At 42.6% G+C, this 27,412-nt stretch overlaps 1 protein-coding gene across 5 annotated transcripts in view; it reads right to left on the bottom strand.

Annotated features, from left to right (window-relative positions):
• ARHGAP27 (Rho GTPase activating protein 27) overlaps positions 1–27,412 on the bottom strand; it is a 120,669-nt gene that overhangs the window by 2,696 nt on the left and 90,561 nt on the right. For all 5 annotated transcript variants that reach the window (XM_044296778.1, XM_044296777.1, XM_044296780.1 and 2 more), the window contains 11 exons: positions 26,728–26,838; positions 21,918–21,985; positions 20,298–20,385; positions 17,612–17,713; positions 14,009–14,116; positions 13,231–13,324; positions 9,472–9,573; positions 9,294–9,392; positions 8,595–8,672; positions 7,685–7,819; positions 7,399–7,504 (listed from right to left, as the gene is read on the bottom strand). In XM_044296778.1, the coding sequence (XP_044152713.1) occupies positions 7,399–7,504; positions 7,685–7,819; positions 8,595–8,672; positions 9,294–9,392; positions 9,472–9,573; positions 13,231–13,324; positions 14,009–14,116; positions 17,612–17,713; positions 20,298–20,385; positions 21,918–21,985; positions 26,728–26,838 (1,091 nt within the window). The remainder of the gene's footprint in view (positions 1–7,398; positions 7,505–7,684; positions 7,820–8,594; positions 8,673–9,293; positions 9,393–9,471; positions 9,574–13,230; positions 13,325–14,008; positions 14,117–17,611; positions 17,714–20,297; positions 20,386–21,917; positions 21,986–26,727; positions 26,839–27,412) is intronic.

The following is a 27,412-nucleotide window of genomic DNA, read 5'->3' as shown; positions in this document are numbered from 1 at the left end:
TAAAGCATTATTTCTGCAGTATAGTATTCAGGGGCGTAGGGGAGCACATCAGGCAGAATACTGGGGGTAGCAGCAGGATAGGGGCATCAGGAGTGGGAGAATGATGGAAAAGTGAAGAACCTAAAATGTCTGTGTGGCAAACTTTACAGAACCAAGACATACCTTAGAGAAGTCATCACGGCAGTCTAGTCCGAATGGAGAAGATGAGGAAAGAGATATAAGAGGTATGTGTTGCTGTATTATCCTGTATGTTTGATAGCACTGAAAATAACATCTATGTCTTTAGAGCTAGGGCTTGTGGGTGGGGTTGGTTGGATCAATAATTAGTCAGTGCCTCTGCCTTGATGTCCTGCATCCTGCCTCTGTCTAAAAGCTGCGGCAGAGGTGGAGCAGGATGTGTTGAACACAGACATGTCCAACAGTCGGGCTTTTGTATTAGATGTTAGCTAGCTATTGAGCCAATCAGCGGCTGACCTCTAATGTACCATCCACTCCTCTGCTGCCCCATTCCCCTGTGTTCACTATCTAAATATCTCACCAGCTACTAGGTACAAAATGTGTATAAAATGTATATAGTGTAGATGTATCTACTCTGTGTAGCCCATGTGTAATTTATATTATAGTATGTGTTTGTATATGATGTGTGCAGTGTATATATGGTATATGAGTATTTGTATGTACAGTATGTAGCATATATATGTTGTATTTGTGTGTAGCATATATACAGTGTATCTACAGTATGTGTAAAGTATATATATATGGTATGTGTATGTATATATGAGTGTATCATATGTGTTCGAATTGTATATGTTGTGTATTTATGTATGTGTGTTTAGTGTATATATGGTCTGTTTATGGATGCATAGCTTCCAACCGTCCTGAATCCGGCACAGCTTCTGTGTGGGGGGCAAAAAGGGGACTAGGTTGGATTGGGATATGCATAGATAGACCTTGGCTTTAGCAAAAACATTTTTACTATGCCCCCTGTCGATGATGTCCCTCCTTTTGCTTTTTAAAAGTTGGGCGTTATGTGTGTGTAGTAATTATGTGTGCATTTGTAAATATGTGTTGTGACGCCACATGTCTGCCGTTGAGTAGGGAACCTGTTGTTAAAAATTCTGGCTTGATGGAGGTCATGTGTGTCGCTGCAGCCTATGACTGGCCACAGCAGAGACACGTCTTCTAGTTTGGTTGCAGCTGCACATGTGAACCCCATCAAACCAGATGTTGACAAACGGGACTTGAGTGGCAGCAGCAGGGGACTGAAAAAGCGGAACGCTGCAGTGGGGAGTAGGTAATTATGCTTCCTTCTGCAGGTCCGATGTCTTGGGGTGGTCTGGACAAAAGGCCCCTGAAGGTAGATTACGGCTTTAAGGAGACCAGCTGTGTATGGAGATTTAGTGGCTATGCTCCACAGGAAAATGACATGCAAAGAGGTACAGTATCTCCCAGAAAAAGAGAATTGTCTCACTAGTCCCATCTTTTGCAAGTGCCTTCTTATGAGTCAAAGTCCAACTTTTTAACAAGTCTTGGAATATTTCCCTTGTTATGTTTAAAGGCTTGTTAAAAAGTTGGACTTTGACTGATAGGGAGTCATTTCCAAAAGGTCTATATTACATTAGTATATACCCAGCACACGTAGAGGCACTTTATGTTGTATTTTACATTTAGTCGTTAGACTATTGGTTGCCTGCTCTTGACGTGCGCTCGTTTATTTAGTGATCTTTATTTTAGTAAAAATTAACTTTTATTATATTTAGTTTAATAAATAGTGAAAACTGAAAATAGCCTACTTAAATTGTAACTTTAAAACTTTCAACAGTGGGCCTAGGCGCTGCTATACTGGATGTATTATTCTATTGCCGTTTAGCAATGACAACTGTGGCTTTTTTTCAGCTGGCTATTTGCTTCTTTGTGTGCTGAAATGGATATTAGTATCCACTATTTTGCAACAGTTGTTTATAGCATTGCTAACAGGCTGTTCAATACTGGCGCTTATTGGCACTGTATTTTACCCTTAGTAATGATGCAATTGCTACTTTAGCTGCCTACTACCTATCCTGTCACCTAGATTCATTCATTGACGTTCTAATTGCAGCACGTCTCTCGCTGTGCTGCTTACTACTGGTAGCGATCACTTGCTAAACTGTGAGGTTACTACTCTATAGCTAGCAGCCTCATTACGGGTCCACTGTGGTCTAAAATCTTAAACGCTGCCCCCCTGAACGCTGCAGTGGGGGGCAGCGTTTAAGATTTTAGACCACAGTCGACCCGTAATGAGGCTGCTAGCGCACGTAATGAGGCAGCTAGCGCACGTCAAGAGCAGGCAACCAATAGTCTAACGACTAAATGTAAAATACAACATTTCCAAAAGGTGGCACTAGCAAGATGGTTACTTTTTTCTGCGAGTTAGCTCTTTGAACTCTTAGAACTACATATTAAGGGCCCATTCACAGGTCCGAAGTGTTTTGCGGATCCTCAATAGAAATGCCTATTCTTGTCCACAGCTGAGGACAAGAATAGGGCATGTTCTATTTTTTTGTGGAGCCACGGACACTGTGTGCTGTTCGCATCTTTTCCGTCCCTATTGAAAATTAATGGGTCCACACCCGTTCCGCATAATTGCAGAACGGATCTGGACCCAAAGTGCGGACATGTGAATGGACCCTAAAAATATGTCCTGATGCTGGAATCCCCAGGATCAACTGTAATCTGTGGGGTCCCCAAACAGAAAGTGTTCAATTTCCCTGCAGGGCCTCCACTAGAAAGATAAAACATTACATGACGAATATTAAAATCAATGGATCATCCTTGTAATGCACAGACTTGTCCAGTCCTCCAGACAGAGAGATGCTCGTTGTTAGGGCTGCAGCTATCGACTATTTTTGTAATTGAGTATTCTATCGATTAATCCAATGATTAATCGAGTATTCTAATAAAAAAACTAATAAAAGAAGGTTTTTCTTTAGAAAAAACCCATACAGTCCGCCTCTGAGGGCCAATCCGCCCCCAGTGGGGACACACTGAAAGGCAGCAGCTGGACGCGCACACAAAGTTTCCCTCAGTGGAGTGCAGTGCGGTACGGGCCGGCGGGTGACCAGGGAGCGGTGAGTAATAGCAAGCGCTTCACTCCCACTCCGTGGTCACATGATTCAAATGAATCCTCAATCCACAAAATTTGCAGCAAGGATTTTTTGGTGTTGAATTACTCGATTCACTTGTTTCAGCCTTAGGCCTCATGCACACGACCGTTGTGTGCATCCGTGGCCGTTGTGCCGTTTTCCGTTTTTTTTCGCGGACCCATTGACTTTCAATGGGTCCGTGGAAAAATCGGAAACTGCACCGTTTTGCAGCCGAGGCCGTGATCCGTGTATCCTGTCCGTCAAAAAAATATGACCTGTCCTATTTTTTTGACGGACAACGGTTCACGGACCCATTCAAGTCAATGGGTCCGTGAAAGAACACGGATGCACACAATATTGGCATCCGTGTCCGTGATCCGTGGCCGTAGGTTGCTTTCATACAGACGGATCCGAAGATCCGTCTGCATAAAAGCTTTTTCTGATCTAAGTTTTCACTTCGTGAAAACTCATTTCCGACAGTATATTCTAACACAGAAGCGTTCCCATGGTGATGGGGACGCTTCTAGTTAGAATACACTGCAAACTTTGTACAAGACTGCCCCCTGCTGCCTGGCAGCACCCGATCTCTTACAGGGGGATATGATAGCACAATTAACCCCTTCAGGTGCGGCACCTAAAGGGGTTAATTGTACTATCATATTCCCCTGTAAGAGATCAGGGCTGCCAGGCAGCAGGGGGCAGACCCCCCCCTCCCCAGTTTGAATATCGTTGGTGGCACAGTGTGCCAACCACCATCGCCCCCCCCTCCCTCCCTCTATTGTATTAAATCGTTGGTGGCACAGTGTGCCAACCACCATCGGCCCCCCTCCCTCCCTCTATTGTATTAAATCGTTGGTGGCACAGTGTGCCAACCACCATCGCCCCCCCCCCCCCCTCTCCCTCTATAGCAGTAACATTGGTGGCAGTGTGCGGTCTCAACAGTAGAAGATTCATACTTACCTGCTTGCTGCTGCGATGTCTGTGAACGGCCGGGAGCTCCTCCTACTGGTAAGTGACAGTTTTTAGCAATGCGCCGCACAGACCTTTCACTTACCAGTAGGAGGAGCTCCCGGCCGGACACAGACATCGCAGCAGCAAGCCGGTAAGTATGAATCTTCTACTGTTGAGACCGCACACTGCCACCAATGTTACTGCTATAGAGGGAGGGGGGGGGGGGGCGATGGTGGTTGGCACACTGTGCCACCATCGATTTAATACAATAGAGGGAGGGAGGGGGGCCGATGGTGGTTGGCACACTGTGCCACCAACGATATTCAAACTGGGGAGGGGGGGGGGGGGGGTCTGCCCCCTGCTGCCTGGCAGCCCTGATCTCCTACAGGGGAATATGATAGTACAATTAACCCCTTTAGGTGCCGCACCTAAAGGGGTTAATTGTGCTATCATATCCCCCAGTAAGAGATCGGGTGCTGCCAGGCAGCAGGGGGCAGTCTTGTACAAAGTTTGTAGTGCATTCTAACCTGAAGCGTCCCCATCACCATGGGAACGCCTCTGTGTTAGAATATACTGTCGGATCTGAGGTTCACGAAGTAGCTCATATCTGACAGTATATTCTAACATAGAGGCGTTCCCATGGTGATGGGGACGCTTCAAGTTAAAATATACCATCGGATTGGAGAAAACTCCAATCCGATGGTATAAAAGAACTCCAGACTTTACATTAAAAGTCAATGGGGACGGATCCGTTTGAAATGGCACCATATTGTGTCAACATCAAACGGATCCGTCCCCATTGACTTGCATTGTAATTCAGGACGGATCCGTTTGGCTCCGCACGGCCAGGCGGACACCAAAACGACTTTTTTTTCATGTCCGTGGATCCTCCAAAAATCAAGGAAGACCCACGGACGAAAAAACGGTCACGGATCACGGACCCACGGACCCCGTTTTTGCGGGCCGTGAAAAAAAACTGTTGTGTGCATGAGGCCTTACTCTTTGAATCCCTTTCTACTCCAGCTTATTCAGAGGTTATAACTTGCAGTGCTCAAAACTACTAAAACTACCCTTGTATCCTGCAACATATTGCTAGGGCACCGCTGTAGGGCTGCTCCACATTCATCTGTATCGGCGTCTTTAGGACTGAGTCAAGGCATGGGAGGCGATTGCTCCTAGCGCCACTGTTCACTCTCATAGGTCACAGATCACTAGGCCTGAAGCCTATGAGAGGATGGTGCAGGTGGCATAATGACATGGTTGCGACCACCTACGCCAGGACACAGGCCGGAAGAGTCCTATGTCTTGCACCGCAACATAGATAGTGGCATGGAAGTGAAGTGAAGTGAGGTAATTAATATTTTTTGGACACTCTGGGGGAGCATAATACTGAAGGCAATATAGGGGGCATTATTACTACATAGAAGCACTATGGGGACTTTATTACTATTATGGGAACTATGGGGCATTATTACTACTGGAGACAGTACGAGGCCAATATTATTACTGGAGGGCACTACTAATTAGCATTAGCATTATTAAGGGAGCATTATTACTATTGGGGGCATTGTAGGGTATATTACTACTATGAGGGCATTCTGGAAGTGAATTATTACAATTTGTGAGACTTGGGGGGCCATGGGACAATAATTGCTTGGAACAACTATTATTGTGTTACTATTACTGTTAGGAGTGCTATTTGCTGGCCACAATTATTTTTAAGGGCACTGTGTGGCAAAAAATACTGGGAGCACTATCTGTGTGGTGTAAGAACTTTTAGGGAACTGTTTGTGCAGTAAAGCATTCAAGGGCTTTGGGGAGCACAGTGGGAACAGTATTGGGGGTGGCAGCAGGAGGACATCGTTGGTGCACCAGGATGGGAAGTTTGTGTTGAGAAGGTGGGGAGAATTATGAAAATTAAGGAACCTATGATTAGATGTGCCTGAAACAAAACATCAATGCGGTCTGGGTGGAATGGAGAAGATGAGGAAAGATCCACAAATAGAGAAGACATCACTGGATGTAATTAGAATTCTCCTGTATGTTTGTTAGCGCTAAATGTAACTTAAAAAGTAACAGCCATGCATCATGGGTCCAAATGTAGTTCCTTTTTGAAAGGAACTTTGGCACTGTATTTTGTACTATTTTTTCCATGTAATTTGAGGGAATTGCTGACAGAGAGGCTTGAAACAGAGCCTCTGACAGCAGTGTCAGAATAGCCTTATTTTGTTAACATTTATCATTGATCTCTTCCTTAGAGATACTTGGCTGGAACTTCTTGTCTTTTATGGGATAACTGGCATAAAAAGGGTTTAGAAACTTGGAAAGCCCCTCTAAAGTGGTTGGCCCACAAACAACATTTATCTTCTTTCTACATAAAAGATATGATCACTGGAACCCCCACTAATCACAAGAACGTCCCCCACCTGAATAGAGTAGCGGTCAAGCATGTGCAGTATTTCTCCATTTACTATCTATTGGACTGACAGAGATAGCTGAGTGCTGTCTCCCAGTTACCATACATTTAGCATCTATCCTAGGGTCTCCATTGATCAACTTTTTTTTAGATCTGCGGAATTTGGAGGCCAGCTCATCACTGTGAACTCGTTGTCATGTTCCTCCAACTGTTCCTAAACAATTTTTGTAGTTATAGCTGGATGTATTATGCTGTTGAAAGAGGCCACTGACTTACTTGGTCTGCTACAATGTTTATTCAGGCGGTACAATCAAAGTAATATGCACATGGATGCCAGGACTGAAGGATTCAAAGCAGAAAATTGCCCAATGCTGCACACTGACTGCCAACTAGCATTCTTGCCATAAAGCATCCTAGTGCAATCTCTTCTCCAGATAAGTGATCCACCAGGCCATCCAAATGATGTAAAGAAAAACATAATCAATCAGACCAGGCCACCTTCTTCCATTGCACCATGCTCTTGTGTCTACTGAAGGCACTTTCGGCAGTGGTCAGCATGGACACTCTGACTGGTCTGTGGCTAAACAGTCTTATATGTAGCAAGCTGTGATGCACTGTATGTATGCAACTTCTTTCTATCATGGCTAGCAGTAACTTTTTATTTGGAAGTTTCTGATCTCCCGTGGGAGCAGACCACTCAGGACTGTTTAGCTGCTGCCTAATATATCCTACGCCTTGACAGTCTCCATTTTCATGAGACAATCAATGTTATTACAATTTCCATACATGGAAGATGAAATAGTAAAATGCAGATGCCTCAAATAAAGTGACTATTCAGGGTAAATATATTTTCATTCCCATATACACACAATATAGTTATACAGTTATACACATTTTTCATCTACTGACCTGCACAGGTGCCTGAACAACAGTTTCATTGTCTCCAGGTTGGGCTTTGGAAGTGATAGAACCAATTCCTTCAGGCGTTGAATTTTCTGGCTTTGGTCACTAAATTCTTGTACAGAGAAAGAAGATTGATAAGAAGACAATAAGAAGAAGAAGGGTCCCTCATCATAGTGTCAGGGTGTCTGGCCAACAGACACCTGTGACTCGGCCAACAGAGACCCCCCACTCTTGTCCCACCCTTTAGCATTCCCCTCCAGGTGCCAGTTGCCAGTGTGGGATAAGAACTTACTTATTGCTTCAATAAACTGGTCAAAATGACTATAAGGAAACAAAGGTTCTGGCAGTTCCCGGAAAAATAGCTTCAGTGCTCCGGTGATCACATGAACGTCCTCCCACCGACCATCATCTAAGCTAAAGTTTTCATCTGGAAAAACAATATTAACATGAGCAAAGCAGTCTGCCAGGTACAATATACGGTGTATGGGGTTCATGAAACTGCAGGTACAGGATACATTTTTGGGATTTATAGGGACAGAAAGTCATGTACAGGATATAGTGGGGTCTCTTTTGACAAAGGGTTATGTAGAAGATATATTGTTGAGGTCTCTGGTGACAGAGGGTCAAGTGCCGGCTACACTGTTGGGGTCTATGATGACAGAGGATCATGTACAGTATTTATTATTTGGATCTCTTTTGACAAAGGGGCATGTACTTTACAGGATACATTGTTGGGGTCTTTGGTGATAGAGGATCATGTACAAGATATATTGTTGGGATCTCTGTTGACAGAGAGCCTCTGTTGACTGATGGTCGTATAGAGAATACATTGTTGGTACCTCTGCTGGTGGATGTACAGGATACTTTCTTGGGGTCTTTGGTGCAGTGGTTTGTCTACAGAATACATTTTTGGTTTCTCTGGTAGCAGAGGGATATGTACAGGATTCATTATTGAGGTCTCTGGTAGCAGAGGGGTATGTGCAGGATTCATTGTTGGGGTCTCCAGAGGTTGTGTAAAAGATACACTGTTGGGGGTCTTTGGTTACAGAAGGCTGCATATATTACACATTATTGGGGTCTATAGTGGCAGAAAGCTGTGTACAGGACATATATTTGGGTATTTGCTGACAGTGGGTGTTGTAGAGTATACATTGTCTGAGTCTCTGGTTTTAGAAGGTTGTACATACACAATACACACTTACCATGATCCACTTTATAGCGTAACTTCTGAATGACTGCCAGGTTGCCACTGATCCGGTACAAGCCATCAATGTCCAAACCTATTTCCCCAAATGATAAGACAGAGACAAGTAAGGCACAACTTGTTAACCCCTTAGATGACCATTGGTTACATGGCCATGTTTCTTAGATGGCCAGAATAAGCCTTTAACATTACAGCCATTATGATATAAAGTAGGACCCCCCTCCACTCCACCCTTTGAGTAATCCTCCCCATTTCATGTCCTGTCCTCCTTACCAAAACTGTAGTACATGAGAGATATATTTTCCCAATATGGTAACCACGGACAAGAAGACAACCAAATTTCTTCATTTTAATAGCCTAGATATGACGTGTGAGTAGTCCAGACAGCCCATGTAATAAACCATGAATATCCAAATATAATGAGCGAATTAAGGGGTTATTAAGTGAATCAGACCAGCAGCCTATTCACAGCAAGAGGCCAGTATACCCTCACAGCACTAACTACAGACATATGAGAATACACAAATAGATCAGTCAATAGCAGCTTGTTGATGTTTTTGTTTTCACACTACTCCCAATGTTGATTAGACATAGACCTTCATGTCTCCTTGTGAGGTGAGGGAAAGGCATAATATTGAGACACATATTAGCACAGTCTGCAGCCACGGTCAGGGGGTGGCAAGGATAGTGGACTTACCTCGTTTCTCTACCACTTCAATTGAGTGGCTGACAAATTCTGGCACATCCCTCTTTTCCCGTTCACACAGCTGATGCAGATGACAGCCAAAGACCTGGTCTGTAGAGAAACAATGAACATGTCAGTGCACCAGGCACTTGGGCTGGGGATGTGGATGTCAGGACACAGCTCTCCTTACCGCGTATGTAACCTTTGTCTCGCAGGGACTGTAACGTTGGCCTTCTCTGCAGTAACTTCCTTAGCTTGGCCCTCACATTGCGGTCACTGTCTGAGTTTTGTCCTGTAGATAGACAACGTAAGACACTTTGCTCCCTAAAAGACGTTCAGTATGAGATTGTCATCATTCTCACAGATCTCCACTATGAATGAAGCGGCTCAGGGGGCCATTACTAGGGCCATTACATGTGCATGGCCTGAAAACTGCTTTATGAGTAGGAATGATGACAATACAATAAAAGGGCACGCAAGAATCGCATAGAACATGGCAAGGAGGTCAACTAAGAACAAGGCTCCCCCATCAAGACTCTGCTGTCCTCTCAGCTAATGCTTTGACTGGCTTCATACTACTTCCGACACCCACTGACCACAGTGTCTATTATGGCAGACACTGACAATTGTTGACAAGTAGTGTTGAGCGCGAATATTCGAAAAGCAAATTTTTTTCGCGAATATCGCAACTTTGCGATTTCGCGAATATTTCGAATATAGTGCTATATATTCGTAAAAACGAATATTCGTTTTTTTTTTTTTTTTTGTTTTTTTTTCCACAAAATTACAGTACACATATAATTGATTGTTTCCCAAAGGTCCAAAAGCTCAGATCTTACTCACATTGCCTAGAAAGTGATTGAGGCGCGAATCTTCGTAAGGCGATTTTATTAGCGCAAATGCGAATATCGGCACTTGTCCCAGAACAGAGGCAAAGGGCTTTGCATTCATACATTAGTGAATTGAGTTGCGAATCTTCGTAAGGCGATTTTATTAGCGCACATGCGAATATCTACACTTGTCCCCAGAACAGAGGCAAAGGCCTGTGCATGTGCATTCATATAGTATAGCACCATATTCGCGAATACTTCGAACTTCGTAAAATTCGATTTACGAATATTCGTATTTTTTTTTTTAGTTTCCACCTTACAGATTACATTGATTTGTACTCTGTCAACTACTGTCATCACCCCCCACTGTTTCTCGATTGATTCCCAAAAGTCCAAAAGCTCAGATCTTACTCACATTGCCTAGAAAGTGATTGAGGCGCAAATCTTTGTAAGGCGATTTTATTAGCGCACAGGCGAATATCGGCACTTGTCCCAGAACAGAGGCAAAGGGCTTTGCATTCTTACAGACGTGGACAAAATTGTTGGTACCCTTTGGTCAATGAAAGAAAAAGTCACAATGGTCACAGAAATAACTTTAATCTGACAAAAGTAATAATAAATTAAAATTCTATAAATGTTAACCAATGAAAGTCAGACATTGTTTTTCAACCATGCTTCAACAGAATTATGTAAAAAAATAAACTCATGAAACAGGCATGGACAAAAATGATGGTACCCCTAGAAAACACAGAACATAATGTGACCAAAGGGACATGTTAATTCAAGGTGTGTCCACTAATTAGCATCACAGGTGTCTACAACCTTGTAATCAGCCATTGGGCCTATATATATGGCTCCAGGTAATCACTGTGTTGTTTGGTGATATGGTGTGTACCACACTCGACATGGACCAGAGGAAGCAAAGGAAAGAGCTGTCTCAAGAGATCAGAAAGAAAATTATAGACAAGCATGTTAAAGGTAAAGGCTATAAGACCATCTCCAAGCAACTAGATGTTCCTGTGAGTACAGTTGCACATATTATTCATAAGTTTAAGATCCATGGGACTGTAGCCAACCTCCCTGGACGTGGCCGCAGGAGGAAAATTGATGACAAATCTAAGAGACGGATAATCCGAATGGTAACAAAAGAGCCTAGAAAGACTTCTAAAGAGATTCAAGGTGAACTTCATGCTCAAGGAACATCAGTGTCAGATCGCACCATCCGTCGTTGTTTGAGCCAAAGTGGACTACATGGGAGACGACCAAGGAGGACACCATTGTTGAAAACGAATCATAAAAAAGCAAGACTGGAATATGCCAAACTACATGTTGACAAGCCACAAAGCTTCTGGGAGAATGTCCTGTGGACAGATGAGACAAAAATCGAAGTTTTTGCCAAGGCACATCAGCTGTATGTTCACAGACGAAAAAATGAAGCATATCAAGAAAAGAACACTGTCCCTACTGTGAAACATGGAGGAGGCTCTGTTATGTTCTGGGGCTGCTTTGCTGCGTCTGGCACAGGGTGTCTTGAATCTGTGCAGGGTACAATGAAATCTCAAGACTATCAAGGAATTCTAGAGAGAAATGTACTAGCCAGTGTCAGAAAGCTTGGTCTCAGTCGCAGGTCATGGGTCTTGCAACAGGACAATGACCCAAAACACACCGCTAAAAACACCCAAGAATGGCTAAGAGGAAAAAATTGGACTATTCTAAAGTGGCCTTCTATGAGCCCTGACCTCAATCCTATTGAGCATCTTTGGAAGGAGCTGAAACATGCAGTCTGGAAAAGGCACCCTTCAAACCGGACACAACTGGAGCAGTTTGCTCATGAGGAGTGGGCCAAAATACCTGCTGAGAGGTGCAGATGTCTCATTGACAGTTACAGGAAGCGTTTGATTGCAGTGATTGCCTCAAAAGGTTGCGCAACAAAATATTAAGTTAGGGGTACCATCATTTTTGTCCATGCCTGTTTCATGAGTTTATTTTTTTACATAATTCTGTTGAAGCATGGTTGAAAAACAATGTCTGACTTTCATTGGTTAACATTTATAGAATTTTAATTTATTATTACTTTTGTCAGATTAAAGTTATTTCTGTGACCATTGTGACTTTTTCTTTCATTGACCAAAGGGTACCAACAATTTTGTCCACGTCTGTACATTAGTGATTGAATTGAGTTGCGAATCTTCGTAAGGCGATTTCATTAGCGCACATGCGAATTTTGCATCTCATAATATGTATTATGCGATGCGAAAATTCGAATTATCGCATATGCGAAATAATAACGAATTCGAATATTCGCGAATATTTTACGAATATTCTTTCGAATATTCGCGAAATTTCGCGAATTCGAATATGGGACATGCCGCTCAACACTATTGACAAGTAGACACAGAGAAGGTGATAGGTGATTCTATAGTTAAAGGGGTTGGCCACTTTCTAGTTACTTGTGACCTATGTGTTTGTAAGATGATTATATTGAACTTACTAATATAGTCTTTGTTAAAATTGTGCACAATTTTCTATATTTTATTAGGTATGCCCCCTTGTCTTTTGTGCTGTCCACATATAGGTACTGTCCATAAAATGACCGCTGATGGAGGGTCATGTGACCAGACAAATCATCTCCGTGTGATGTCTCTTGCATTCCAGCACATTGCACCTCCACAAAATTGCCAACAGTGCAAGTGCAGATGACAGGTGCAGCATATTTGAAAACAGGAGACATCACATGGAGGTGATCTGCCTGGTCACATGACCCTCTATAAGCAGCCATCTTATGGACAGGACCTCTGTGTGAACAGCACAAATATACTTTGCAAACAAGGGGGCATATAGAATAGGGTGCAGAATTTCAACAAAGGCTATGTTAGTAAATGTCTTATAATCATCTTACAAACAAATAGATCAACAGTAACCAGAAAGTGGTCAACCTCTTTAAGTCACTTTAACCTACCTACATACCTTGCTGCCATCTTTCTGTCATACTACTATCTGAAGCACCCTTATTCAGCCCCATTCAGATGAAAATATTTGGGTTCAGAAAGGCCAGGAGAGAATTTGAATGAATTGTGTTACCTTATCTAGAACGTCTGTTGCCCTCACCCCTTTCTTACCAGAATTCTTCTTCTCATCTTTCATTCCTAACTTCTCGGTTGACCCGAATTCACTCAGTGACTCATTCTCATTCTCTGAGGTGTAATCTGAGGACTAGAAAAAAGTTACTGATTCATGGGGAAAAATTCTGGATGATGATATTAATTCAGCAGGCAGTTACCTCATCCATTGTCCAGTTCCTGATGCAGCACAAGAGGATGGGAGGTCATGAACACAGATCTAGATTCAGCAGCATCGGACGTATGACCTGCTATATTAGGCCTTAAACACATCCACATAGCAATTCAAGCGCTCTCTAACTGAGCCAGGGTTGCATAAGGGGCAAAAGTTTAAAGGGGATATGCAGGCTTATTAACAGATTAAAGGCAAAGTTCCCATTGTAGCATCTAACTCCTCTAACTCATGACTACATGAGCAACCTGCCCTAAGATGTGCTCTATTTTATGATAAGAAACTAAATTCATAGGGTGGAGAAGGATACTATAATGCTATCCTAATATTCATAGGCTGCAATTACCCTATATTGGCAACTCTGGGCACAAGGTAAAAACCTCTCTGGTGATGGAGAACTGGCCAGTCAATCATTGACACTATTCAAAACAATCCCATTCATCAATTCAAATGCATTAAAGTCATTTGTACTACAGAAATTGGAGCAGGATAAATGGGCACAGGCCAGTCACAACATATTGTGATGACATCATGATACCTAATGCAGCCCATGTTAGGAACACCCAGCCCTTGTCAGTCCCATGAAGGCAGTGGCAGAATACTTACTATGTGCATGTTCCTGCCAATGCTCTTGCTTATTGATGCAAACCAATCTTTGGTGATGGCCTCAGAGTCGTGATGAATTAGATACTCGTAACCATCGCGTGTTCTCAGCTGGAAAATCAGAAATACCACATTAGGTCAAAGACGACATCCACATACAAGATATGTCATAAAGGGTAGGGAACAGTGCAGCCCTGTACTCCATCAGCACCACTGCCCCTACCTACTTGCAAGATCCAACCTAAATGGCAGCCTCCAACTTGGCGACAGTCCCTGACTTAATTAAGTGCAGGGGCCTAAACCTAATGGGGTAAAAGAGTAGTCAGACAGAAAGAGGTCAAAACCAGGCAGGCAAAACGAGGACTGGCTCATAATAAAAAAGTTAAGTCAAATACACAACAGAGTGAAAACCAGGAGATAAAGTCAGCAAGCAAGCCAAGGTCTAGAAATTTCTGGACAGTCCGTAAAAATAAGTGAGTCCATGAAAAAAAAATTGATGTGTCTGTGATTTTTTTGTTGGTAACTCTAATAATTTTACAGATCGCAGTAAATTCTGTAATGAGTTCTAGTTCGTATATTAAGCTATAGAGATGTATGACTTACAATCTTTATCATTTACTATTGTCTTCCAATTTGTCCGTAAAAGATGTTGGCTGTCTGTGATTTTAGTATATGTTATCCGAAAAAAATCTGGTTGGCAACCCTGGTCACTAACTAGCAGAGTCGAATACCAATATCAAGCAAGGTCAAATAACAAGCAGAGTCAAATACCAGGAGATCACATCAGAGGCAAAATCAGAATACAGTGGCAAAGTCAGAGAAACAGGCAAAGGGTCAGTGATCCAGAGTAACCAACACAAAACTAGCTAGTGAGGCAGGCATTCCAATCACAGGTAACAGCTGACTGTTTAAATAGCCCACCCTCAGGAAGTATGGGATGCCGATACCAAGCAACAGAGCGCGCTAGAGGCACTGCCATTGTGCAGCTGGTCTTGCCGTGAGATAGCAGATGAGGAAGTACGTAACAACATTTTTAGGTTGGAGAACAGTCACCAGGGGGCACTACTGAATACAGGACATAGAACACATAGGGGAATATCTACCGTAGTCTATATGACACCCAGGATATAAGCAGGCCATATAGGACATCCGGGGAAATATACAGAGTATACAACACATGAAGGAATATGCAGGGTATAGGACACAGGGGAAGAATATCAAATTTATAGGCCACACAAAGAAATATACAGAGTATAGCGGACATGGTATTGGAGACATGAGGGGAATATACTGGGTATAGGACACATGGGAGCAATATACCGGGTATAGGACACATGAGGGGAATATACAGGGTATAAGACACATAGTGGAAATAGTCAGGACACAGCACCACAAACGACCCTGGTTTACTTTATTTTTTGTTTAATTGAGTTGTTTGAAGTGATGAAGTAACAGTGATCTCTGGGAAAGTTTCTAATACCGGTAACCAAATTTCTTCAGTAAACCACTGAAGTACCCTATAACACATTGCATATAACTAATTAGAAAGTTTTTTTTCTTATACCCCCTTTTTTGTTTCATTTTTGTTAATAATTGTCTTTAAGAGTACAGAACATAAAACAGGCTTGTTTAATATGTTGCATGTGATACAGAACACGTGATAGAACATATAGCAAAGTAGAAGTTACTTTATCATAATAACAAATAATCCATGAAAAGCCAATAACAGAGCCAACCCATCTAAGATGAAGGTCAGCTGGGTGGTGCACACGTCATCCAATAACCATTCCGGCTATGACAACAAGTCAAAGAGATCACATCAACAGAGGGTCCACAGCTTCCTGGCGCAAGGACAGTCTCTCAGCATCCAACTAATAGAGATTATTATTTTTGGGATTGCAGCAGATTACAGCCAGATAAAAACTATGCGTTTTGGAGATAACACTTCCCCTTCTTCAGGTTAAACGGTAATGCAGCAAATCAATAAGAGAATGAGAAAATGAGAGTAGAAGAGTAAGAGGGTTAAGGAAAAACATATAAATGTAGAGAGAAGAAAGGAGAAGATATAGGATAGAGGGAAGGAGGAAAAAAAGGGGCGGGGGACCCACCAGGCACAGAGGGTATGGGTTTAAGTACCGCTGCAGGAAAAAGTGGACTGGACTTATAAGTCATCCAAGCCAGCCACAGTCGTTCCACTTGGTATGATCAATCATGGTCTACTGCCATAAGGGACTCCATGCAATGTATGTTGTTTACTTTAATGAACTAATCCTGAATCAAAGGAGTATCTGAAGACTTCCATAACCTCAGTATTACCATTTGGGCTGTTGAAAGGAAATTACTAGGAGACCCTTTTTGCAAGCAGAGATTCAACCTACAAAATGTCACGAGGGTGTCAAGAGCCACATCTGACTCCGTTATACCCTGGGTCAGGAAGTCGCAGCGGGTGGCTGCGCGCTCTATGTCTAAAGATCACGCTGTTTCTTAATGATAGTTTTCTGTGTTTGCCTTGCAATCCCTTTTGTCTCACTCAGGGATCCGTAGTTTCTTCTCCTCAGCTGTTTCTTGTCTGTCACTCCCAACCTCCTTATATTCTCCTCTCCCACGTCTCTGGTTGCCAGATATAGAGCTTCCTGCCTGGACTTCTATACTGAACCACTGGAGCTGTGATTCCTGGTTGTTGTTCCAGAGTGTTATCCTCCGGATCCCTGTTGGGCTTTTGTTGTCCACTGTTGTTGCCCACCTGGGATTATATGTTTTGTTTGTATTGTCTGTCCTCTCCTTGGTGTTTTCCTTTAGTGTTAGTGGTGCGGACTAGTGTTCCCACCACCCTATTCACTACCTAGGGCTCATCTTAGGGAAAGCCAGCGTTTTAGGCACGTGATCAGCGTACGGGTGAGGAACCCGTCTAGGGACGTCAGGGCAGTCAGGTGCCAGCCTCAAGGTGAGTTAGGGGTCACCACCTTTCCCTCTCCCTTGGACAGGGCCTTCCCTTTTCCCTCCCTTTGTGTCACGTATGTGATCGGCATGCCGGTCGTGATACAAAAAGATAGATGTGCTACTTGTGGTGAAGGAACTAGCTTGGAGACTGTCATTTTGAAGTAAATATCAAATACTGCTTGCCAGAAAGGCTGTAAAGCTGAGTAGGACCACCAAATGTGGAACAGCATGCCTACCTCAGAATTACATCACCAGTACAATTCTGATACTTCTGGGTAGCATTTGTGGAGGAAATCAGGGCAGTGATACCATCTAGAGGAGATTTTTTGACTTGTGCTTGGCAGGCCACTGGCATTTTGTGAGCAAGAATAACAATCTTTTGCCAATCTGTGGCAGAGTTCTCTCCAGTTCATGTTCCCAGCTATTCACAAAGATGGGATGGGAGAAATATGCTATATAGAGTGCATGGGAGAATATATAGATTATATTGGATGGGAGAATTTAAAGGGAATAGAACACAGGGGGGATAGACAGGTAATAGCACACATGGGAGGAACATACAGGGTATAGGACACATGAGAGGAACACACAGGGGAATATACAGAGTACAAGACACAGATGTATTACACAGGGTATAGCATGTAAATGGAGGTTTATGGCACTCACTTCCATGACGTGTTTCTTACTAGACTTTTCCTTGGCGGCCCATCTGAGTGACGCTCCCTGTAGCCTGACGGTGTACTCTGGAACAGTGAACTGGGATTGCTTCTGAAATGTGAGAAAACAACAGAAAACCATATAAAGAGTCAAGAGGTGTGGTGAGACTGGGTACCAGAATGAAAATGGCTGCAGCACAGTTATCACCAATGCAGATGGCATCAGGCCCTCACTCGCAAATCACAAGTGCTATATACTCTACTTCTATAATGATAGCACATATGATTGGGCAGACTAACATTCAGTGTGCACCATCCACCTATAACAATCAAACAGTGCCTCAAACAATGTAGATAATATGTATGCAACAACACAGTCTGGTGAGAAAGAAATGTACAATATTCATATACAGAAGGTACAATGTAGTAAAAAAACAAATCATACAGATACACACCAATGAGGCCCTCACACTCCAACACGTGTTTCTTCCAGTGATATGAAGAGAGGGACAATGGTACAAGTATTTATGGGAGAAAAAAACAACAAAATATTCAAAATATTATTACCTAAGGCTGATTATTGCATAGCAGGGGACAATAGTACTGTAACCCGTGTTGGCGTCCTCGGAAAGTCCCACCCTGGACACGGGTTACTCCTTGCCCAGATGGTCAGACTGTGTTGTAATATCAGAAATATTATCTCAGTACTAGATGTATTATGCTGCAATTATAAGCTGTATTGCTATTTTTACTTCTTATGCTATGGAATAATCGTGATTATTCCCCTAAACCGTCACTGTTTCGGTGAGTGTGTGTGGCCTGCTGCTATAATTTTTATATGTTTTTATCTAATACTGTATTTTGTACAAATAATGTTTCTCATTGTTTGAGGCACTGTTCTTTTGTTATAGGTGGAATCTAATTCTATAATGAAGAAAGCACATCTCCCCCATATAACAGACATGTGTTCTACATATCATCATCTGTTCAATATATCACCCCCATGTAATATACATCCGTACTATAAATCTATATAACTGTATTATAATCCACATCCCTCCATATAATCTATATAACAATTCTATAACTACATCACCAGTTATCATCTACATTGCCCCAATATAATCAACATCACTTTTCTATTTTCCACATCTCCTCGATATAAAGCTAATATACACCTGCACCATATAAACTACTTTGTCTCTTTAGAGTCTACATTGCCCCTCTATCATCTACATTTTCCCACATATACTGTAACTCACCTATAATCTATTTATCCTTCTATAATCCACATCTTCACCATATAATCCATATCACCTATCTGTAATCCACATCTCACCTATATACAGTAATGTACATCTCACCTATATTATCCCCACTTTCTGTGTTTAACTACATCACACTTTCTACTCTACATCACTCCACTATAATCTTCATCTTTCCCATATAATTCACATCACTAGTGATGAGCGGCAGGGGCAGTATTTGAATTTGCGATATTTCGTGAATATTTTGTAGAATATTCGTCATATATTCGCAAATTCGCTATTGTTTTCTTGAATGCGAATATTGGCAACGTAATATTCACGCAAAGAGTGCGCAATACAGGCGTGGGTCACTTTCGCTACATTTTCCAAGCTGCTAGAAGTTTCCTGAGACTGGAGAAAACGGTTGGCACGGCAGAACATTAAAAATGGCTTTACATGCAGATAGACGGCTCCAATATATTCGCGATTACGCTAATCGGCAATTAATGATGCACATATTTTGGCGCAATACGTCAAACTTCACATTTTAGCAGGTCTGACTACATATTACTGATTGGTGTACTAAGTATTGTTGTGACATCACAGCACTATGTCTGTAGCATGTATGTATGGACAGCAGAGAAACAGTAATTCCTATCACACTACCTAACACCCTGCACTGGAACCTATCAGCTACACTATATCAGGATATAACCTACACTGACTCCCACTAACTATCTGTATTATATATATATATATGAGCTATCTAACTGTCTATCTAATGTAATGAGTGAAAGCACAGAGCACAGCAATGACACTGCTCTCTCTCTCTCAGAACTTTTAAAAACTGTAGAAAATGGCTGCTGGGGGGTTTCTTATAAAGTAAGGGGTAGGCAACTTTCCTATTGGTTGCTAGGGATGTTGCTAAGCTCAGACAGAGACATTGCAGCCTCCTCATTGTCCCACAAGCAAGAAGCAGGGAGGGATCATGGGTTCAGATGAAAAAAAATCTAGAATATTTGAAAATGCGAATATATATCAATATATGCTAAATATTCGGGAATTCTCGAAGTGCCAATTTTCTAAATTAATATTCGCTATTCGAATATTTGCGCTCAACACTACACATCACCTATTTACAAACCACGTCATGGCTTCTATTTACCGGTATTTCTACTCAGGCCTCACCAGCCAGAAAATGGTAATGTTTGGCCTCATCATTGGTTGTAATCCATTTAAAAATGTTTCATAATTACCTCAAAAAGAGTCAATTCTGTTTTTATACCAGGTCCAAACCTAGAAAGGCCTGTGCAGCATATGAGCAGTTATGTAAAAATCAAAGACTCACATTGATCTACATCACCCCTCTATAATCACATTTCTGCCTTCTAATCCATGATATAACTACATCCCCATTTATAATCTAAATCACCATACTAATGACCTCACCTGGATGTTGGACGAGAGGTTTTTTAAGTCCTTGAAAAATGTCAATATTCCTCCTTCTAACACTGTCCAGGACGAGCTCCAGTTCTTCCTGCTCAAGAAAATAAAATAGTCACTCAGATACAAGGTCATGTATGACGTGACATAAGCATTACAGTACCTCTCATGTACAACAGCAGCCTCCAGTTCTGCGCAAAACCCTTTTATATGTTACCACCCGCAAGAGCCACCCAGTGCCCTGACAACCTACTTCATGTATAGCTGTTTGCTATAAAACATGGAGTTTTCTCATCTGCTAAGCTTTATTGGCTTTTCCTTCCAAACCATCTCTGCTGGGTGGTGGTGACAGTGGAGGCCAGGGTTGTGGTAATTTAACTAGTCAACTACTAGAAGTGCAGCCCTAATGTGATGGTGTGCCGTGGCAGAATGTGTGGTAGCCAGTGCCACCAGAAAACCTCACCTCCTTTTATCACCTTTTCTGGAGGCTAGCACCAGTCTGCCGATTTCACAGACTTGGTCTCCTGAATGTCCTGCAGTAAAACCTCTAACAGGCAATTTCTGGTGCAGCTGGCAGCTCACGCAGCGCTTGTTTGGTCATTCCTGTGAAAATTCTCAGCAAAGCTGCATACGTCATGGTTGTTTATGGTTATTGTTGCTGCATTTGAAGAAATATTTGCAGTTGTTAAAATTTCTCAGACTGCCAGCCTTCGACTGTGTTATTTGGCATCCTGTGGACTACTACATCTAGAAAAGACAACCATTTACCAGACCCTCCCTCAACTTTTTTTTACCTCATTGCTGGCTCATTACCACGTGTTACATGCTGGCTCATACATGGACATTTTCATTATTTAGATTTCTTTAAAAAACTCAACTTAAGAATTTAGATCAAAATGTCTTCAAGACCCTGAGTAGAGTTTTGGAGACATTCCCTGGACAGCATAAGGGCACTCAGTTCATCTCAGTGTTACAGGTCACAGTGAGTGGCATATTTTATTCAAAAGAAGACATTTCGTTTTTATTACCACCCCTGGTACCTAGGCGCCGTAATCGTAAAGGATCACACAAAAGGAATGTCCAACATGGCTGTACACCAATATATTCAGTCTACACCTGTTACCTACATAGCAGGAGCATCCAACATGGCTGTAGCCGCAGTTATTCACTCTACACTTATCACATACACAAGTTGAGTAACGACATGTTTGAACCCCCAGTCATACTCTCTACACCTGTCCCTTACACACGGATGGAGTCAGCATGGCTGTACTCCCAGTGATTCATTCTACCATATCACTTACACATGGGAGTCCAGCATGGATGATATACAATCTACACCTGTCACCTATGCAGGACAAGCATCCAACATGGCTGTACCCCCAATTATTCATTCTGCACCTGTTACCTACACAGGGGGAGCGTCATGCATTGCTGTAACCCGAGTATTTCATTCCACACATATCATCTACACAAGGAGACCATCCAGGGCCGTACTCCCAGTGATTCATGTACAACCTGTCACCTATACAGGGGGAGGATCCAGCATGGCTGTGCCCCAATTATTAAATCATCAACTTTCACCTACACAAGCAGATGGTCCAGCTTCGCGCAGCCACCACTCACCTCAGCCTCCTCCCATTCTCAGAGATCTTGGCCTTGTGCAGAACTCCAGCTTTCTCTAGGCCTTTTTCCTACAATGGAATGAAGGAATACAAAGGGGATTAACAATCAGAAGCTACAAGATGTGGAAGCCACATCACACATAATTACTGCTCATCCAGCATATCAGAACACAGCAGAAAGGATAGCACAGGAAAGCCCTAGCTGCATCCTCCACCCCCAACATAGCTTCAATTATCAAAGAAATTTCACAAAGTTCTAGTTATTATCAAATACTGCTACTGAGTCCATGGCTCAGTGATAATACACTATATGGACAAAAGTATTGGGATACCTACACACCTACAGTAGCTTTTATAGCATCCCATTCTATATCTATAGGCATTAATAAGGAGTTGGTTATGCAGCTAAAACAGATTTTGCAGTGTGTCTGCAGGAATTTTTGCCCATTCATCCAGAACATTAGATGAATCAGACACCGATGTTCGACAAGAGCACCTGGCTTGCAATGTCTGTCTACTATATCCCAAAGTTGAGAACAGAGACTTCCCCAAACTGTTTCCACCCTAATCGGTATACCAAGTACCATATACCTAGAGTGTGGTCCTAATCAAATACACACCACTAAGCCACACCTCCACTCAATATTAGTAATACAGTCATGGCCGTAAATGTTGGCACCCCTGAAATCTATCAAGAAAATTAAGTATTTTTCACAGAAAAGTATTGCAGTAACACATGTTTTGCTATACACATGTTTATTCCCTTTGTGTGTATTGGAACAAAACAAAAAAGGGTAGGAAAAAAAGCTAATTGGACATAATATCACATCAAACTCCAAAAATGGGCTTGACAAAATTATTGACACCCTTAACTTAATATTTGGTTGCACACCCTTTGGAAAAAATAACTGAAATCAGTCGCTTCCTTTAACCATCAAATAAGATTCTGACACCTCTCAACCAAAATTTTGGACCACTCTTCCTTAGCAAACTGCTCCAGGTCTCTTATTGGAAGGGAAGGGCGCCTTTTCCCAACAGCAATTTTAAGATCTCTCCACAGGTGTTCAATGGGATTTAGATCTGGACTCATTGCTGGCCACTTCAGAACTCTCCAGCACTTTGTTGCCATCCATTTCTGGGTGCTTTTTGAAGTATGTTTGGGGTCATTGTCCTGCTGGAAGACCCAAGATCTCGGACACAAACTCAGCTTTCTGACACTCTGGGCTCTACAGGGCGACCCAAAATCTGTTGGTAATCCTCAGATTTCATGATGCCTCGCACACATTCAAGGCACCCAGTGCCAGAGGCAGCAAAACTATTCCCCCCAAAAAAGGGACCTCCACCATATTTCACTGTAGGTACTGTGTTCTTTTCTTTGTAGGCCTCATTCAGTTTTTGGTAAACAGTAGAATGATGTGCTTTACCAAAAAGCTCTATCTTGGTTTCATCTGTCAAGAAGACGTTTTCCCAGAAGGATTTTGGCTTACTCAAGTTCATTTTTGCACAATGTAGTCTTGCTTTTTTATGTCTCTGTGTCAGCAGTGGGGTTCTCCTGGGTCTACTGCCATGTCGTTTCATTTTATTTAAATGTCAACGGATAGTTTGCGCTGACACTGATGCTCCCTGAGCCTGCAGGACAGCTTGAATATCTTTGGAACTTCTTTGGGGTTGCTTATCCACCATCTGGACTATCCTGCGTTGACACCTTTCATCAATTTTTCTCTTCCGTCCACGCCCAGGGAGATTAGCTACAGTGCCATGGGTTGCAAACTTCTTTATAATGTTGCACACTGTGGACAAAGGCAAATCTAGATCTCTGGAGATGGACTTGTAACCTTGAGATTGTTGATATTTTTCCACAGTTTTGGTTCTCAAGTCCTCGGACAGTTCTCTTCTCCTCTTTCTGTTGTCCATGCTTAGTGTGGCACACACAAACACCCAATGCAAAGACTAAGTGAACTTCTCTCCTTTTTATCTGCTTTCATGCATGATTTTTATATTGCCCACACCTGTTACTTGCCCCAGGTGAGTTTAAAGGAGCATCACATGCTTGAAACAATCTTATTTATCCACAATTTTGAAAGGGTGACAATAATTTTGTCCCGCGCATTTTTGAAGTTTGGTGTGACGCTATGTCCAATTTTCTTTTTTTCCTCCTTTTTTGGTTTTGTTCCAATACACACAAAGGGAATAAACATGTGTATACAAAAACATGTGTTACTGCAATACTTTTTTGTAAGAAATACTTCATTTTCTTGAAATATTTCAGGGGTGCCAACATTTACAGCCATGGCTGTATATATCTTTATTAAAGTCTAATTAAAACATATATAGCAAAAAAATCACAATATAAATTTAATTTAAAATGGATTCCATATGTGACAACCAGGAGGTCATCACCAGCAACGCCGGTCAGTTTCAACAAATATGTAAAGAACATTTTTGACAAAAAATGCCCAAATATTCTAAGTTGTCATCCTGTTCATAAGATCCTCATCAACACAGCCGCACAAGTCACTGACAATAGTGTGGTTGAGACCCACAGACAAGTAGAGACCCAAACACCTTCATACATAGATCTAGGCAGACAAACGTCCGTCCATCTTATCTGAACTCAGTGAGCTCTTTAGGGCTGTTTCACACGAGCGGATGCCATGCGTGGCATCCGCTCCGTGAAAGAGTGCCAAGACCCGATGCAGACTGCAGAGGCACGGAGCATTAACATGAGTGATAATGCTCCGTGCCTCTCTGTGACCTCTTTGCTACGAAATCACAGTTGTCACCGTGATTTCGTAGTAAAGAGGTCACAGAGAGGCACGGAGCATTATGAATCATGTTACTGCTCCGTGCTTCTGCAGTCTGCATCGGGTCTTGGCACTCTTTTACGGAGCGGATGCCACACACGGCATCCGCTCGTGTGAAACAGCCCTTAGAATAAGCCATTCTTTCACATATGTCTGTAAACCATGGCTAGGGGCTGGATTTTATACACCAGTGGGAATGGAACTAAATGAAAACCCTGAATCCAGTGATGAAGAAGTCCTAATACTTTTATTAATGTTTTGCAATATAATGTAATTCAGAAGATTCCAGCACTTCAAATATTTATTTCAACTGTGTCCTCTTCAGCGTTTACCTGCAAGTTGTCCCCTTGTAGTTGCAGTGCAGTGTAATTACAGCTTCCTCTCCTATATACTTTAAGGGGATGAACAGCTGTAATTACATTGCACTGCTGATACAAGGGAGATGACATGCAGGCAAACACTGAAGAGGATGCAGAGCTCGCATGAGCGCTGGGGCCCCTTCCAACAGCGGTTTGGCAGGGTGCCGGGAGTTGATACCCCACCAACCTGATACTTATGACCTATTCTGAGCACAGGTCATCAATATCTGTAGTCTGGACAACCCCTTTTTTTTTAGCATACAGATAACTGCCCTGCCTTATGGTATAGATATTACTATGGAACACATTTCCTATGTAGTTGCTCACCGCTCCTGTTGTGCCTTTCTCTGTTATGCATGCAATTACAATGATATTTTTTAACATTTATTGTGTTTTACTTCATAAGCATCAACTTTATAGTCATAAATTATTACCTAAGGGCTCCTTCACACCCACGGCAGGACGGATCCGGCAGGCTGGTCTCCCTGGTTTCGCCGAGCTGCCGGACCGCCGCTCCATCCCCATTGACAATAATGGGGACGGGGGCTGAGCTCCGGCGCAGCACGGCGGTGCACGGCGAAAGCCGCCGGACTAAAAAGTCCTGCATGTCTGACTTTTTAGTCCGGCGGCTTTCGCTGTGCAATGCCGTGCTGCGCCGGAGCTCAGCCCCCGTCCCCATTATAGTCAATAGGGGCGGAGCGGCAGTCCGGCGATAAGGCGAAACAGCGGAAGGACGGATCCGACAGGGAGACCAGTGTGAAGGAGCCCTAACATGGATTGTTTTCAGATACTCAAATAAATTCTTAGGCTTACATGAATATTATTTGTACACATACTGCATATATAAATATATATTCAAATACAGTTTCTACATTATCCCTAAAAAGTAACAAAATAAAAATAATTAGGACTTTGTGAAGACTTGAAGCCAAATGTCTTAAAAATACTTCAGCTGTCCTACTGTCGAGGGGTGTAGGACTATATTTGTCCACTTTAGGGGTTCTGTCACTACAGTAAGTGGCATTTATCATGTAGAGAAAGTTAATACAAGCCGCTTACTAATGTATTGTGATTGTCCATATTGCCTCCTTTGCTGGCTTGATTCATTATTCCATAACATTATACACTGCTTGTTTCCATGGTTATGACCAACCTGCAATCCATCAGTGGTGGCAGTGCTTGCACACTATAGGAAAAAGTGTTGGCCTCTTCGGTGGCCAGGACAGTGGGAGTTGACTGGTATAGGCTGGTGCTTTTTCTATAGCGTGCAAGCACAGCCACCTCTGATGCAGGGTGGTTGTAACCATGGAAACAAGCAATTTATACTGTGATGGAAAAATGAATCCAGCCAGCAAAGGAAGCAATGTAGATAATAACAATACACTAGTAAGTGGCTTGTATTAACTTTCTCTACATAATAAATGCTATTTGCTGAAGCAGGACAACCCCTTTAACTACACAGCTGTGTGTTCTGTATTTTGGTAAGCCTACTGTATTAGTTTACAACTTCATACTGTATATGACAATTGCCAGAGAACTTGGGGACCATCTGTTCAATAGCCACATTCAAGGTTTGCTACCAGACCTGTTTATCCAAGAAGACACTGTGACGCATACATAGAGGAGGGATTAGCTGCAGGGGTCTTACCTCTGTATCTTTCTGCAGGGAGAAGGATGCAATATTGTTCTGGCTGCCGGTAAAGACATTGCTGTTCTGATCCAGGTCACTGTTCCCGCTTTGCAGTTCTGCAGAACTGAGCTATTGGCACCAAAGAGAAATAAAAAAATATGTAACAGTAATTAATACAAACTTGGTGAGGGATGTGAAGAGTGTGACCCAAGGATGATGGAGATGTGAGGACTGTGAACCATGGATAATGTGCAATTTTATGAATGGGACCCAGGGATGATGGGGAATGTGAGGACCCAGGGATGATGGGGAATGTGAGGACCCAGGGATGATGGGGAATGTGAGGACCCAGGGATGATGGGGAATGTGAGGACCCAGGGATTATGGAGAAAATAAGAAGTGTGAACCGAGGATGACAGGGGATGTGAAAATTGTGACTCAGAAATGATGTGGCCCTAAGATGATGAGGAATGTGAGGAGTGTGGCCTATAGATAATGAGGGATGTAAGGAACGTTAGGAGAGTGACCCGGGGTGGAGGGTAATTTGAGGAGAGTGACCCAAGGTTGAAGTAGGAGATTTGAGGAGTGTGAACCAGGGTTGACAGAGGTGTGAAGAGTGTGGCCCAGGAATAATTGGGGATGTGAGCTGTGTGATCCAAGGATAACGGAGGATGTGAGGAGTGTGACCCAAGGATAATGGGGA

The sequence above is a fragment of the Bufo gargarizans genome, chromosome 6 (genome assembly GCF_014858855.1).
Source record: "Bufo gargarizans isolate SCDJY-AF-19 chromosome 6, ASM1485885v1, whole genome shotgun sequence".
Taxonomy (NCBI): domain Eukaryota; kingdom Metazoa; phylum Chordata; class Amphibia; order Anura; family Bufonidae; genus Bufo; species Bufo gargarizans.
The sequence above is the reverse complement of the archived record's forward strand: the minus strand, read 5'-3'. Positions and strand labels throughout refer to the sequence as shown.